General features: G+C 35.9%; 1 protein-coding gene across 2 annotated transcripts; it reads left to right on the forward strand.

Annotated features, from left to right (window-relative positions):
• The first annotated feature begins 408 nt into the window (after positions 1-408).
• Positions 409-17,741, forward strand: clip3 (CAP-GLY domain containing linker protein 3). Of its 2 annotated transcripts, none has more exons than XM_051665877.1 (14): positions 409-530; positions 4,199-4,348; positions 4,593-4,732; positions 10,312-10,405; positions 10,649-10,810; positions 11,120-11,238; positions 11,816-12,052; positions 12,314-12,449; positions 12,608-12,754; positions 12,979-13,110; positions 13,317-13,440; positions 13,911-13,975; positions 14,909-14,981; positions 15,108-17,741. In XM_051665877.1, exons 2-14 carry the CDS (start codon positions 4,219-4,221, stop codon positions 15,163-15,165), a joined length of 1,617 nt encoding a protein of 538 aa, XP_051521837.1. In that variant the 5' UTR covers positions 409-530; positions 4,199-4,218; the 3' UTR covers positions 15,166-17,741. The 2 variants fall into 2 exon arrangements, with proteins under 2 accessions (XP_051521837.1, XP_051521838.1); XM_051665878.1 differs by having other exon boundaries at positions 15,111-17,741.
• Positions 17,742-17,829: the final 88 nt, after the last annotated feature.

Genomic DNA, 17,829 nt, shown 5'->3' on the forward strand with positions numbered 1-17,829 from the left:
AAACTGACGCCACTGGTTTCGTCCATTATTAAGTGGCTATAACAAATGTCAGGCGCCAGAATAACATTCACACCGAACGCAAAAATAGAACGTCAACTTTTAAATAGTGCGTATCGAGACCTCGCGTTCTGTTGGATGCGTTGCGTTTAGCTTTTTTTTTTTAAATGCAAGAACGCGTTCGGTCTGAACGACCCCTATAAATCACTTCGTGTAATCGTTTTAAATTCGCTACGAAGACAAAAAGTAAATGAAATAATAATACATAAATAATTTTGTTCCATTTGTAATTCGTTTTGAGTCTCTTGAAAACTTAATGTACAGCACTCTTCATCAAGCAAATTCTAGACTGAGTATCAAGTTTGGTTGAGGGATGTGAATGGAGCTTGGAGGAGAGTGGTCCAGGCGTGAGTCACATCCGTGACGCAGGCTGAAAGAAGGACAAGGCGCAGCATCCCTACATCCTCCATCGCATTAATCTCAACCCGACGCTGACAACAGAGACAAGAAACGATTTTGTGGCTTGCTTTCAGGTAAGACGGTTATTATTTTGCAATGGCAGGTAAGATTAACGGGATGTAAATAGCAATTGTGTTTTTCGGCGTGAACAGTAGCCTGCTTGTTTTTCAAGTGCTGCGTGATTGAGCGTCCATGTTTTCTGGTTGACACAGGGCAAGAAAGACTGACATGCTTTATAAGAAAACGTTATAATACGCGTCGTTGTGTACCTGCTTCTCCATGTCTTGTCGAGAGAGACCGTTTTTAGATGATTTTGGTTGATCAAAATCTATTTTTTAATCAAAAACACTGAGAGATTGAAGACAGCGCTCATTGCCTTTGTGAGTAATCCATTTCTGAATACGCCCCTTTTTTGGTTGACTATTGTAGAACATCTCAAAATAAAATATCCAGCGATAATACATCTGAAATGTCCTTTGGCATTTGTGTAAAAAATCTTCAGCTGTGTATTATATTGACTAACCCTATATTTTACTAATGGGGCGATTGAGGACAGCATTTGAATAAATGAGTGAACAGTCTTGATATTGTTATATTGTTAACTGTTAACACATTTCTAATAGACTAATGCATTTTTTAATGATATTATCATACTGATATTATTATTACTATATTAAGTAATAATATAGTGTGTGTGTGTGTGTGTGTCATATATATATATATATATATATATATATATATATATATATATATATATATATATATACTGTATATTTAGTTGTTTACTCAATTGCAGTTGAATATTAAAATGTGATTGTTTTATTATCTATATTATACATTTCTGTTAATTAGTTGAGAAAGCTTTGATCTTTTAATCTTAACATTGCAGCTATCATGCACACACCAAGAAATATTAATACTGTTAGGGATGTCATTTTCAAATGTAATTAAATTCTGATAGAAGGTCTTGACCATTTTTACTGCAAGAAAGGAAAATCTCTTGCTATAAAGTCAATTTGTGTGAATGACTCACATTGTTTTAGTGCATAAACACTACCAAGGTCCTCCACAGATGCAAAAGAAGGACATTACAAGCTTGCAGTACCACACTTGGCTAATGTGTGGGCTTATCACATTCCAGAAGCAGTGTACATATCCATTGGATGAATATATAGTGTGTGATTATAAATAGTGAGTGATATTGAATGCTTATTTTTAGTTTGACCATTTGTCTCCTAAAAATATTTACATAGGTACTGGCATCGCTTAGCAATATCAAATACTGAGTAACCAGGCATCTCTTAAAATGGGGATTGTGATGGATCCTGATCAAAATCTAAATCAATTCTGGTTAATCAGTCATTTTACCCAGGGTTGCACAATGTATAAAGAGTGTCATCTTTGTGGAGGTATTTGTGATTGCATAATGCTTAAAAGAATGATTAATCATAATGGGATTTTGGAGATTTCACATTCTAAGTGTTTTGTTATTTAATTTTTTTCATGCCAATGATATTTCATTCCAGTTCTACAATACATTGTGTGTTTTTTCCTAAATAATAACAAGTAGTACCCGTAGTCTTCAGATGCGGTCTAGTTGCAAAATTCTGGTGTTACTGACATATGTTAAATGGTGATCCAATATTCTAACTCGATTTCCAAACATTTGTGATAACTTTCAAATTAATTTAATAAAACAAAGATATTTGAATATTTGCATACTCGTTTGTGCACTTAGCTTGGTTCTGGAAGCATGTGTTTGTCCATTTATTTGAGACTGGCCTCTGAATGTTATTTTCATGGCTGATGTTATAGCTACATTACAGCAGAATACAGCTACGGTTGTCTGAATTACAGTGTAAATTACAGTTGCTTTAATTTAGAGATGCACTGATGTATCGGCTGCCGATATTTATCGGCCAATTATTGACCAAATGAAAACCATCTGCATATCGGTTATAAGCATGATAACGCTGATATAAAAAAACGATGGTTGATTTATAATTAATTAGTAACTCTTTGCTAAAACTTGAATTTAAATGCACATTCCAGAAATAATAACAGTCTCAATACGTAAAAGAACATGTAAAATTAAAAAAAAATTCTTTCTTGTTCTAACATTAATGCGTAAAAACTGGCATAAACGGACGTGACAGCTGTGAAAATGGCACTTGTCTATAGGTTGACACAACGATGGAAAGCATTGAAAACGCTTTTAAACCAGCAGACTTTGACTTCTGAGACATCAGTATGATATCCATTAATGCTGCATGATTGATTGAATTAAGACTGAAATCACAATTTGGCCTGGCACGATTACTAAACCTTAAAAGGCTGCATTTTAAAATGTAGGCAGTCTGCACTCAGCACTTCGGTCAGCACTGTGTGAGCAAGCAGCGCACTCTAGCGGTCTGGACAGCATTATCCCTTATCCATTATACCACTAAAATACAGAATTTAAAAGGGGTTTTTGTTCCTTTGGTTTAAATGTTTTAAGTTTCCATGTGGTTGACATTTACGTGGAATTGCCCAACATATGCATAGGAAGTATTTGTAATGTTCTATAATATACAGTACATACATATAAAATGTGTGCAAAAACTGAAGTTCGAAAATGTTTAAGAAGTACAAAATAACCTTTTTTCATATCAGCCATCATGTATCATATTTAGTTTTCATTTGATCTTTTTAACTTCTATTTATCTTTTATTGTGGCTCCATATACAATTTTGGCCTGTCATATCTTCAACAGATCCAATCCATGTTCAATGGAAATTATTTATTGTTAGAACATAAACAAAACAACAAAAAAAAACTCTTTGTACATTTTTAAAGCATAATTCCAAAGTAAAACAGTGATCTAATGATGGCAGATTTCTTGTTGATGTTTTTGTCATATGCTGAGAGTGCAAAAAGAGGACTCTGTTCTTTTAGTGTCCCATGCTTTAATGGAATAATGGTCACAGATTAATCCAGAAACAGTTTTATAATGAGTTATCAAGTGTTGTAAGATGTATTGGCCAAAATAGCCATTCTTTTCTGTTGCGACTTTTTGGACAGACTTTTTTATTGAATTGGCTTTATGCTATTTCTTTAAAGGGATAGTTCACCCAGAATTCTGTTATGATTTACTCACCCTCATGTTATCCAATTTATTTCCTCCATGGAACACAAAAGGAGATTTTAGGCAGTATGTTAGTCTTACTTAGAAATTCTTCTCCCTGCCCAGTAGGGGGTATATGCATGAAGAATGTGACTCACCAAAAACACTAGAAAGAGAATGTGAAAGTTAAAGTGGAGATTGACTGAGCAGGGAGGACAATTAGTAGTAAAAATGGACTGTTTCTCACCCACACCTATCAAATCGCATCTGAAGACATTGATTTAACCACTGGAGTAGTATGGATTACTTATATGCTGCCTTTATGTGATTTTTAGAGCTTACAAATTTTGGAACCCATTCAATTACATTGTGAGGACCTACAGAGCTAAGATATTCTTCTAAAAATCTTCATTTGTTTTCTGCTGAAGAATGAAAATCATGCACATCCGGGATGAGGAGAAATTTTTCATTTTTGGGTGAACTATTCCTTTAAAACAACAAAACAAAATCATCCCTTCAACATAGTACCGGTTAAAACATTTCATGTAATCTGGAGTGAATTGACAGCATCTGATGCCTTTGTAAATTGTGAAGTGGCAGTGGGTTTTAGTCCTAACAATGCACATTGTTTATGTCCAGGCCCAATCACATCAAACAGAATGACTAAAGAGAAAACTTCTGAGGTGGAAGAGGCACAACCAGCATCTGAGTTCACCAGCCCTGTTCATGAACCTCGCAAGAAACCCATGGTGCATCCATCTGCACAGGCTCCACATCCCAAGGACTATGGTGGGTTTCTCAACTAGCCACCCGATCTACCTCTGGTTCTGCCTTTTACAAATATTTTACAGCGAAAAAGAGGAACTCCTGTCCTACATGTTATTAAACCTGGATATAAAAATTAAATAGATTTTGTCTAATCTGATAAATTCACAGCACAGTATGTAGTGGTAAAACACCATCTTAATGGTTTAATTACTTTATGTCTGAAAACTTCTTTGCCCATTTTATATATCCTGCTTTTCTATTCCAGCGTTCACCTTCTTTGACCCAAATGATCCAGCGTGTATGGAGATTCTGATTGACCCTCTGACCACAATCCCAGAGCTATTCGCCATCATCCGCCAGTGGGTTCCACAAGTTCAGCACAAGATCGATATCATAGGCAATGAGGTGAGAACAGTGTACTTCAATTTTAAGTATTTGGCCAGATGTAGACACGCCTGATTCTTGCAATCTTGAAAGTGTATTTTATTAGTTTTAAACCTATTGGATGAAGACAGTGACCTAGTAAAAGTGAACCATAAATAATGCAATTAACACAGAATTGTTGTCAGGATTTATAGAGAGATGTATTGAGTTTCCATTTGGCTGCTGGTATTTCTGTGTAATATGACCTATCGATGAATTAACTGGCTTCAATTCCCACATGGAATGGTTTGTATTTAAACTTGTTAAAGGCTTTGTCCTCTTAACGTTTTGGGAGAGAAATCAGCTAGTCCTTACATGTCAGAGCAAATGTTGTCAACTTAGCATCTAAAGCATTTTTAGGAAATAATTTTAAGGTGCTGTGAGTTCAGAGTACAGAGGGCTCTTTTGCCCTGCAGAAAGATTGCACATTCACATTTGCTTTTATATAATATAAATTAACTTTTCTAGTAACTTTTGCGATAGTGACTTGATTGCAATACAAGAACATTAGTGGACTATCCCACTACATGCTGAAAGTCTTTCTACTCTATTATTCCAAAATAAGCATGTGAATCATTATGTTTTCTCATATAGACACTTGTCTTATGCCAAAGGTTTTTTATTTAGTATGGCCAAGGGTATTGTACTGTTTGGATATGCTATATTTACAGTTTTTAATTTTGTATGTTTTCATTTTAGTCATGCTGTCTTGAGAAAGGGTCATATTTCTTACTGTCACACTGATTTCTTTCTGTCCTTAGGTATACAGTGGTGCCAAAAAGTATTCGAGCACCTTAAGTCACAGTTAAAAATGTATGAATTTAATTTCTTTACATAACATAATATCAAACGAAGTGGCATCTGCAAACTTCACTTTTTTTAACCATTTCAGCTGTTTCATTCAGCCAACTGGTTTTAAGGGGATTTTTAGTGGATGTATGAAGCCATTTCCCCTCAAGTTCACAAATGTGTCCTAGCAGAGTAACCACAGATTCAATTAATCACATTAACTGTGGACATGTTCCACTAACATTTGACAACCAGAAAGTGTCCATATACTTTTTTTGCCCTAATCTTGAAGAATATATTTATTGTTGTATCATTTAAACCTAACAAGCTTCTAGCTGTTTATTGTTTTGCTTGAAAAGTGTGCCATATCTCTTTAAAATAAGTGCCACTTGGTTTGATATTTGTTATATAATGCAAAGCCATTGATACATTAAGTATGGCTTAAGTGTCCAAATACTTTTTGGGGCAATATCCCATGCACATAAACTTTAGTGTTTAAACGACAGACAACAGATTTAGCTTGTGATTTATATGTTATTTTAAGGACATTTAAACCCCCATGTTCACATTACTTTTGATTGTGGTCTGTAAAGATGTGGGTATGCTGGATAGTAGATGTGGTACTGTGAAAGGGTGTCCCAAGAGGTGCTGCAGTTGCAGGGATAATAAGCCTCCTTCATCTGACTGACCTCTCCATTGATTTATGCCTTAAATCAGCTTCACCTGTCAGATCTCTGTGAGGCTCAGCTCTCTTATGATCTCGCAGGAAGTAAATAAGTTGTTTCCAAGAGTTCTGGTACACTAGGATCATCCACATTGTGTGGACTCACCGACAAGCACCATCTCCTATCAGATATTTTTGTATCGGCTCCAGCTTGTTTACCTTCCCCTGTAGCGCGACCGTTAGCATGTTGCATCAACGTCTTCGGTTGTGTGATTCAGAAGTTGTATTTTTTTCCTCTAATTTAACTCCACTGATGGTTTGGGGGATCAGTTTATAAAATATGCATTCCTCTTCACTGTATTACATCCTGAAAACACTTGCTTTTGGCACCCTCATGGACATTGCACCCGGAAACTGGAGAAGGATATAGCTGCAGACAGAGCACCAAAAAGGGGCAGAAGCTCCAGACCACCAGCAAAGATATAGGGAGCCCCTAATCTAACCCTTTCCCTAACACTAACAGTGAGTGGAAGTGGCGCCCCCTTTTGAAGTTGGCACAATCCCCTTTTGGAGTATCCCCACCCCCTTCTAGAGTTATCCCACCCTCTTTTAGAGATTCCGCCCCCATTTGGAGATCTCTGGCCTGCAGCTATACCTACTAAAGAAAATGGACCTCACACATTCAGGTAGGCCAGACCTGGGAAACATACAGCCTGCAGGCCGGATCCGGCCCTCGACATGGTTTAATGTGGCCCGCGGCTCATTTATCCTAAAAGCGTTTTTTTTATTTTCAGTGGATATTTCAGTTATCTTGCATTGGGACCTAACACACCTCCACAAGCGTTTAACATGCTCAGGGTTGCCAGATAAAAGACGCAACACCCCCAGTTTGAGATTTATACTTGCGCAAATTGGAAATATTCCACCTAATATTATAGTTATTTTGTGCAATCTGGCAACCATGCACGCGAGTGCACTCTTTCTAGCTCTCGTTTTCCCCTTTGAACAAACTTTGCGATCTCTAGTGCAATATTCTGCTCAAGGAAAAGTGTTATATGGCCACTCTGTGTTGATTCTTGAGGCTGCTTGTGATGTTTGGTGCTACTAAGTTTGCAGGTAAACCTTCTCAGTGATGAAATTTAATAGAAAAGTAGATCTCGGCATCACTGACACGTGGAGGGGTAATCATTGACACGCGAGCAAAATATGTTTATGAGATGAGTATGTTTATGTATTTTTTATTTGTGCAATTTAGAAATGTTGAAGTCCCCTCGCACCTGTATGTTAATCTAACTCTTGCCGTAATCATTTATCATAGTCATGCAGCCTGTTTTATTCAGCTGTGTGCTGAATGGAAAGTCAAACCATTGAAAAGACCCGCATCATGACCCTTTTAGCGTGTAAACGGGTAATGTTTTGAGAATAAAATAAGTAAACTCCCCCGATTTGCGACAAACATTAAAAGTTCTATAATTTTTCAATTTCTTTATTAAAACAGACCCCGGATGTAGAGAGTGTTAAATTGAATAATACATTAACAGGGAAGTAGAAATGGTAAAATAAATAATCTATAATAAGCTCAGCCTTTATTCGGTTTTTTAATGACTGATAGAAAAGTATCTACCTTTGTAGAGCAATACAGTACTTTAGGCCATTGCAGAATAGTCCCATCAGTCACATATATACTTCAGAAAATTGAGTACACAACTATTTCTGGGCTTAAAAGATACAAAAACCAAATCAGTGCGGAACATTGTATCTCAAAAGGAGTACAATGTGGCCCCCTATATTCACTAGCCTACTTAAAGCCTGATGTAGCCCATTTACCAAAATAGTTGTCCACCCCTGAAGTAGGCATTGCTGCAGCCCAGAGATCTCCAAACGGGGGCAGAAACTCTAAAAAAGGGCGGGGAAATCTCCAGAAGAGGGTTGGGCCCACTCCGAAATGGGGCGGCACTTCCACCCACGGTTAGGGTTAGGTTAGGGGCTCTGTATGTCTTTGCTGCCGATTTGGAGCTCCAGATCAGACTTTTTTGGATTTCAGCCTGCAGCTATATCCTACACATGTGCCCTAATGACCAACAGCACTTTGGCGACTGGGGTCAGTGTTTTGAATTTCGGTAAGCATAGACCAATTTTAGCTAAAAAAAAAAACAAAAAAACAGTCATTCTACTGTTTCCGAATTTACTGTGAGATCAGTCTGCTCACTGCATCCAACAAGTGACACACAATGGTTCTCAACCTTTATGACTCCAAGGCACTGTCCAAGACAATATTTGAAGGCCCCCTCGCCCGAAACTACACTTGTCTGATTAAAATAATTAATCAAAATCTTAAAGTATTTTTAGCATTTTATTTAAGTTGAATTATTTTTATTATTTTAATATTTCTTATTTTAAATCAATTTTAAGTCAAATCGAGGCCCTCTTGGAAGTGTGTTGAGGCCTTCTTGTGGGTCTAGCTCCCTGGATCAGAACCACTGTGGTAAAACATCAGAAGTCTGGAAAGTAAAAGCCTTGTTTGTGATGAACTAAGATTAGTTCTGAAGTTAAACAGATTGCAGGTGGAGGAATATCTTGTGTAGAATTTTAAAGACCCCATAAAATTGCTTGACAAATGCTGTTTTCTTTCTTGTGCTAATTTCCTGTTGAAACTGGAAGTTGGGTGGGGTGGGATTTGTTACTTACTTTTGCAAGTCAGAAGCAGGTGGTATTAGGGACATACTCATTCTAGAGAGCATTTTACTGGTCAAAAATTTGGACACACCTGTGAGTGCAAGCCATAGAACTTTTTGTCCATTTTCCAGGAAGAGAAAGACTGTAAAATTTGAATGCGATATCTGCTAAAGGTTATTTTTGTCAACTTTCTGAAGTAACTTTTAGGAGTTAGCATATGGATGTTCTTAAAGAATTTCATGTAACAACATTTTGGATGGTTGACATTTTTCATAATTGGAGTTGACCTCACTGTTTTATGTATTATAATCTGTCAGTCTTATGTTGTCATTTTCTGTGTAATGTAAATACGTTCATTTTCAGAAATGTTGTTTGCACTGTCAGTAGTGGGTTCCTTGAATCAAACATTTCAATCAATAATAAACATGCTCCCTGCTGATAGTTTGTTTCATCAGAAAATGGCTGCTATACATTGAGGAACTGCCATGTTAAGAGTGACTCAGCAAAAAGGCTTCTTTCAGTCACATAGCATTAGTATTAACTGATACAATATTTCATCATTAGAGTGCATCTGACTAATATAGCTCTCGTCCAGCTTTGAAAGTGGCCATTTACTGTTAAAAGCTGCATCTACTCAAGAGCATAATTGTCTACTAGTCTTCATTAGTTATTAATTGGATTCCTGATGGATGGCAGTCAGTCACAGGGTTATTATATTCTATTCAGTGTATATATATATATATACACTACCGGTCAAAAGTTTAGGGTCACTTGCTCATTCTTTATTATTATTATTTTTCATATTTATGTATAATAGTAAAGTCATCAAAACTATGGAAGAACAGAAATGGAACTATAGGAGTTGTGTTGTGTCTAAAAAAGTCCCAAATAATCAAAACGGTGTTATATTTTAGCATCTTCAAAGTAGTCACCCTTTGCATAGAATTTGCAGAAATGTACTCTTGACATTTTCTCAACCAACTTCTTGAGGTATCACCCTGGGATGATTTTTAAACAGTATTGAAGGAGTTCCCATCTATGTTGGACACTTATTGGCTGAAATTGTCTTTTTTTTTTTTTTTTTTTTTAAATACAGTTTTAGTTTTATAATGAAATAAATTAATATGGTGGCACAATTATATATATATATATATATATATATATATATATATATATATATATATATATATATATATATATGTATATATATATAATTTATTTTTTTTTTTTTTTTAAATTCATCCTTTCAGTTTGTTTTTGTTAGTTTTTTACCATTTGACTTGAGTTTTATATAGACTTAAGCAAGACATAGAAAGACCATTTTAAAATAATTATTGGTATAGGCATTGCAGTTTCAGTTAACACTAGTTAGTCTCTTCTCTTTCTCTGATTATTTCTTTCTCTTTATGTTCTGTCACATTTTCACTTTCAGATTTTAAAGCGAGGTTGCCATGTCAACGACCGCGACGGCCTGACAGATATGACTCTTCTCCACTACTGCTGCAAAGCGGGAGCTCATGGAGTGGGTAAGTGTCACTGCTAGCCATTGGAATGCTGAATCTTTGCCCAGACATACCTCATAATCCAGGATCCACCCTAGAAATGTGAAATTGCTCTGTAATTGCAGCATTGAGGTCATTAAATTTGAATTACTTTTAGTTTTAATTCTTTAAAAGCATAAAATTGCCATTTATTTTACTTTTGCCTGTCATAATGACATGCCTGAAGCATGTGACAGTTGCTATAGTAACTATGTGTTTTCCTCTCAGGTGATCCTGAGGCAGCGCTCCGGCTGTCCAATCAGCTCATAGCTCTGGGTGCTGATGTGAGTCTGCGCAGTCGTTGGACCAACATGAACGCTCTCCATTATGCAGCTTACTTCGATGTGCCAGAACTGATCCGCGTTTTGCTCAAAGCCTCCAAGCCTAAAGGTGATTTTAAAAAGCATACACAATGTTTGTATCCTTAGCTTGGCTCCATACAAATGTCTGTTTATAATGGCATCTGGAAGCTTCTTCCAAGTCATTAAACTTAAAGGAATTGTTTACCCAAAATGTTTAATTCTGTCATCATTTACTCACCCTCATGTTGTTCCAACCACATATTACTTTCTTCCTTGGAACATAAAAGGAGATGTTAGGCAGAATGTTACCTTCAATCACCATTCACTTTCGTTGTTTGGAAATAAAAAATGCAATGTTATATCTGCTGTCGTATCAGTTGTTTCTTTCTCTACACAGTGCTCAACTCCACCTGTAGTGATTTTTATCATGGCACAGCCCTGCACATTGCCGCCTCCAACCTCTGCCTGGGCGCCGTCAAGTGTCTGCTGGAACATGGAGCCAACCCCTCTGTCAGAGTAAGCATGATGATTTAAACTGTACTTTTAAAACTGATGATTTAAATGTACAGTTCATTTCATTGAGTTAATTCGCTGAACTGGCTACGTCCCAAATCCACTTCCTTTTGAATCAGTGTTTTAGACGTCTGTGATGCTTCACTACTACTGTAACATTAATGATCAACATACAGTATGTGGGTTTTTCAAAGGCCAATTCCTATACATAGAACGAAGAGGGTCAATACTGTGTATATACTGTATACTGTATGTATATGTACGATTTATGACAGCAAAAAATGACAACTGATTAGGGCAATATATATATATATATATATATATATATATATATATATATATATATATATATATATATATATATATATATATATTATTGTATATATTCTTCTATAATTATTATGCATCTAGCTTTTATAACCTCATATTAACTGAGAAACTACTGTACACGGAATATTTATATTATATTTTTAAATGAATTATTGAAGGCACACAAGTGATGAAAAATTGTGAAAAACAGGCCTGGTCGATATATTGGTTTATCACAAATTAGCATAAACTCTTATTCCATGTTTAACAGAATGATAAAGGTCAAGACCCTGCCGAGGTCGTTCCTGACCCCATAGACATGAGTCTGGATAAAACAGAGGCTGCTATGGTGGCTAAAGAGCTGAAGCAGTTGCTGCTGGATGCAGTGCCGCTCAGCTGTAACCTTCCCCGTGCCACCCTGCCAAACTATGACAACATCCCCGGAAACCTCATGCTCTCTTCCCTGGGCCTCAAACTTGGGGGCCGTGTGGTGCTGGACGACATGAAGGTGAGGTTGTTAACTGATGCATTATATATTGGCTTCATTAGCATTGTATTTTTTAACTGTGAGCAAGACTTTTATCATAAGACATAATACTTGGCACGTCGCAATCTTTAGACATAATTCAGAGGTACATAAACAAAGGCTTTGTTTGCCTCATTGCACAGCTTAAATAGGTTTCCAAATATGTCCAAATGAAAGTAGAGTTTCTGTCGACTAAAGTAAATGAATGCACCCATCATGATGAAGTCTGCCTCTCTCCTGCAGACTGGCACCCTCCGTTTCTGTGGCACCACTGATTTCGCCAGCGGGCAATGGGTGGGCATTGAGCTGGATGAGCCAGAGGGCAAGAACGACGGGAGTGTGGGTGGGATCCGCTATTTTATCTGCTCCCCAAAACAAGGTGTGTTTTATTACTTAATTTATTTCATGATTTGTAACTTTGTTCTCTGTGCTGCCACAAAACTCCTTTTTTTTTAAGCTTTTTTATTGTCATGAAAAGCACTGTATTTTGATGTTATATCCAGAGTTTGATGTTTGATATACTGATTTGTTTTGCAGGTATCTTCACCCCTGTGTCAAAAATCAGCAAAGCTGTTGAACAGACCCCCTCTTCTGTCACCTCCACCCCCAAAACCCCTCGCATGGATTTGTCTCGTGTGACCGGCAAGATCAAGAAAGAGAAAAAAGAGAAAGATCGCGAGAAGAGTGAGTGCTTACGCTCAAGTTGTCCTGCTGAAGTAACAATGTGCAGCTTTTTCAGAGCTCCGCTAGGAATCAGATTGTGGTTTAGACTCCTGATTATCCCTGACCACTTAAAATATTGTATGCAACAGTAGTCACATTACTTGTATTTGAATAATTCAAAGCTCTATTCAACACCTGAAGTTTGTCTTCTGAGTTGTTGCATTTTTTATTTGATTTTCAACCAGTTCCGAGAAAGAAGTCTCTGTCTGGGGGTTTGGATCCTGATGGAGTGAAGGTTGAAGTTGGGGATCAGGTGCTGGTGGCCGGCCAAAAGCAAGGAATAGTCCGCTTCTTTGGAAAGACAGACTTTGCTCCTGGTATGTTTTTATGATGATCTAAGCTAATGGTGTAAAATACTGAGAATATGTAAGACATTGTGCAGTGCAAGACCTTTATAAATAATGTAATATTGCTTATAAAAGTACTAGTATTTATGTCACAGTATTTTTAACTGTTTAAGGAAGTTTCTAATGATCTGTCTGGGCACGTGTGTGTGCGCGTGCGTGCATATTCTTCAAATCAGGATATTGGTTTGGTGTGGAATTGGAGCAGCCCACTGGAAAGCATGACGGCAGTGTATTTGGAGTGCGTTACTTCCACTGTTTGCCCAAATATGGGGTTTTTGCACCACCATCCCGTGTTCAGAGGTAAAAATCTCCAGAGAAAAACATGTTTACAGAGACACAATGTGGATTACTGTAAAACAGGACACTGTTCTGTAGTATAGGTGTCATTTGTCACTGTTTCACTGTTTGTCACTAATTTTTGCTGAAAGCATATGAGCGGAACATTGTGTGTGTTTTCCTTTTCTTTCTGGATATCAAAATCATTTGCAGCAAAGGTTCCACTCTGTCTTGACTTAATGACAATGAGAGAGTTTTAGAACAGTGTTATGGGGTGGGGCCTAGGTGTTGAAATACAGTCTATAAAGTCTTTGCAAAACCATCTGGTGTAAGATGTGTGAAAAAAGTGTGGAAACTTCAAACCAAATATTTGCAAGTAGCCTAATTATTGAACAAAGTTGCTTATATACGATTTGATTAGAGACTGAAGAATGCAGTTTTTCAAAAAGCATAAATAATATTTTTTTAATTTTGTTTTCTTTGAAATTTTGTAGAATTGGAGGGCCCAAAGACTCCGAGGGGGATGGGACACTAGTGAAGAAAGTCCATCAGGTGACTAGTAAGTATAATGATAAGAGCATGCATATCTTGTGCTAATCATTAGCTAGGGAGATATTTCCTTTAGGGATTATATGTGTACGTCTTTCCCTTTTTTTAAATAATGTATATAATATAATAGTATATAGTAAATTTAGTACATAATATATTTATATACAATATATATTTATATACAATATATATTTATATACTAATATATATATATATATATATATATATATATATATATATATATATATATATATATATATATATACACACACTGTATGCATGTATATGGGGATTGACTTCTAAAGACATGAATTTAACCACTGGAGTCATATGGATTACCTTTACACTGCCTTTATTTGCTTTTTGGACCTTCAAAGTATATAAACTATTCCTTTAAATGGGTTTTATCTTGTTTGTTGTGCTTGCAGTGACCTCTATCATCCATAATGTGTAATTGCCATAAAGTTTTCTTTTAAATTGTCCCAAATTCTACATTCACCTGCATGATTGCATTTAGTTCCAAATAAAAGTAACTAAAGTACTTGTTTAAGTGGAAATCTATAGATTTTTTCATATATTTCTCCATATATTTAATTTAGGCATATTTGCACAACATTTTTAAGTGGTAAAATGGTATGATCATGTGGAATTTGTCCATTTAGTTTTGGGATACATATGTCCAGAATTTTGAAAATAATAGCTAACAAATCTATTATAATCTAAACATTATAAGCATTAACTGTGAAAAGAAAATGGAATACATTTTTGCACAACAATTAGGCCTATCAGGAAGCTAAACAATATTTATAATGTTCTTTACATCAAAGAGTGGTTCTTGAATTAACATCAGTACAACACAGCCCCACATTTCATCATGATACTGAGATGGCAAGACAATACACAACCATGATTGTAATTGCTTTTTGTGTCCTTTTCTATACAGTGTCCCAGCCGAAGCGTAACTTTAATACGGTGCGGTCTCCGAAAGACATAACATCTGAGAATTCCATATCCAGGTATGTTGGGCCAGCACGTGTCCAATAAATGACATATCCGTTTAGTGGCCTCTATGAATGTATAATGCTTCCTTTGTTGCCAGATCAAGCAGCATTTTACATTTATGATTTGTTTCTGTGTTCCAGCAGGTTGCTGTTCTGTTGCTGGTTTCCCTGGATGCTCCGTGCAGAGATGCAGTCCTAAATCCACTGGTTACATCTTTAATTCTATCTCCTCCTCTTTCTGTTCCTCCTCAAGATAAAATCTCACTCCCTTCTGTGTACATCCATTATTCACATGTGCTTCTTTCTGTGAACTAACCAGACTGCTGTCAGAGGCACAGCTGTACACCCTCTCCTCCCACCCCTTTGACAGCAATTCAATAACAAAAAATAGTGCCTTGTGAAGTAAGTAATGTCCTGCATTCCGATTATTAAATTACAGACAAATAAGCAATCTTTTGTTAAATCTAAATAAGGCAAAATCATACCCACTAAAAGCCATTCATGTCTCTGTATCTGCTTGGGTTTTTTGATAAACCACTGTGAGTAGATTATTGGCAGAATTCAAGCTTGTTAATACAGTCATGATACAAACAAGCAGGGTCGGACTGGCCGTCGGGAGAATCAGGAGATTTCCCGAACGGCCGGTCAAAGTAACAGCCGCGGCAAAGCACGCTTGTAGGCTTTTGTTGCTTAAATGTGTAAAGGTGCTTTTTGTTTAATTTGGTTTTGAAACATGTTGCTGCTGTATTATGAACCTGTCTTAATTTCCAGTATTTTAGTGCAAACTTTGGCTATATTCCTAAGTTTCAAATGCCTGTTATTTATTTAGTTTTAGTAGGTGGCTTAAATTATTTGTGAATTATAAGTGAAATTCTGAAAGCTTATAAAAATGTTTTATAAAAAACACTGTCCTCTGAAAATATTGATGCTGCCAATGTGAAAAAAGAACAGGGTTTTCCCATCTGAGCCCAATGTTTTCTTCATCCACAATTACCCTTATGCAATTGTATAGATTAAAGTATAAATATTGCATGACATTTGCAGGCATGGGTACGTTTTACGGTGCTTCAACTGTTCTGAGATGCGGTGAGAGGCCTGCTTTAGATTTTAGAAGCTAATTAATCACTTGTCATTTCATTAAAATCTACCACAGAGCCAAAAATAAGCTACATGATATCCTAAAGGCTAAATTACCAATTACTCCAAATTACATATTATAGATTTTTAAACTACCTTCTAAACTACATTCTTGACCTTTAATAAAAAACGAGGTAGACAAAATTAAAAGGTCTGATTCCATAACCCAATAACCATAAAAATAAAACCACAAACGTATTTCTCTCACCAAAAAAAAACAAACAAAAAAAAAAATAGAAAAATAAAATGCATATGCTTTATTGTTATTTGCTTTAAAATAAAGTATAATTTGCACCTTTTTCAGAAGTTACAGGCCAGACAATTTTTATGCATTGTACGTTTTATCCATTGTTGTCCTTAACAACACTCTAGTTTCTACAGTCTAAAAAAGCTGTTAGATCAGCCCCAATTATCCCTTCTCACACTCTGTCATTCATTTTGCAACATTGATTCGTTTTGTGAATGCTCTTCTTTAAAATTCTGATCGTAAAAAAGTATGTGCTTATTATATTGTAATCAAGTGTGTGGGTAAAAACAGCAATATTTACTCTGTCAACTTGCATATGAATATGGATAGAACTTTGTCAACTTTATTACCACCTATAGAAGCACAGCATGAGTAAAAGTGTCTGCCCCTTATAGATAACCTGGGATCAAACATTATTAGGTAAAATCACTAAAACGATCCCAGAATGGGCAGATATTGTAAAGGAGAGATAAAAAACAAAACAAAAAAAAAACAATGCTTTTCTCATGTGCTCTCCTAAACAACTTTCTTGTGAACACTTGATGAACTGCACTGATCTGCAAAAAAAGAGCAAATTGCAAAATTGAAAATGTACTGCTTAAACAGGTCTGAATAGCTTTTGATTTCTTCAGCTGCCATGCCATTATTCATTAATATATTCAGAGTTATAGAATTTGTGTGGTAGGTTTAGCGTTGACACAGTAGTGATTAGAGTAGTATTCTTCTAATGGAGTTCAAAGGTCAGCTCACAACAAACCTTGTGCATACTCAGTTTGATGAAACCTATTGTGACTTGTTGAGTATGTTGCTTTATGGTGACTTACAGTTGTACAAATCATCAATATCTCACTGTTATAAAAATGATTTACGTTAATTTCAGCACAAGTCACATTTCATTGTTTGATGCCAAAAGGAAAACAAAAAGGTATGACTGTAAATCGACCATTTCATTTGTAACTATCTCACATTGACTGGCTTACCCTCCACACTTTTAAGTTTCAAGTCTTGAGAGTTTAAATGTGACATCTAACATTGTCAGCAATGCTTTTTGTCATTTTCTATCCAGTTGTGTAATTGGTATAGTTAATTTCTAAACATTTATTCGTCCAAGAAAATATCTATTTTAATAATTTTACAATGTACTTTTTTAACGTTAGGCCAATGTGTTTTGTGTTTTCATGTTAACAATACTCTGTAAATGGAATTAATGTGGATATTATTTATGAATTCAGTTCGGGATTTGATGGACAATACAGTAACTGTACTGCATGCTGTGTATACTTTTTGCTGGGGTTTTCTTCCTACAGTGTATCAGCATGAAAAGTTTATTAATTACTTAAAGTGAAACTATCCTGACTATGGATATATGATTAATAAACATTTAGGTTTTATACTTACTTTGGCTTATTTTTATCTGTCTTTCCAGCAAGCTAGCTAGCTAATCAAAAAATGAAGAAAATAAATGAAACTCAAGTTTGT

The sequence above is a fragment of the Myxocyprinus asiaticus genome, chromosome 31 (assembly GCF_019703515.2).
Source record: "Myxocyprinus asiaticus isolate MX2 ecotype Aquarium Trade chromosome 31, UBuf_Myxa_2, whole genome shotgun sequence".
Classification (NCBI taxonomy): domain Eukaryota; kingdom Metazoa; phylum Chordata; class Actinopteri; order Cypriniformes; family Catostomidae; genus Myxocyprinus; species Myxocyprinus asiaticus.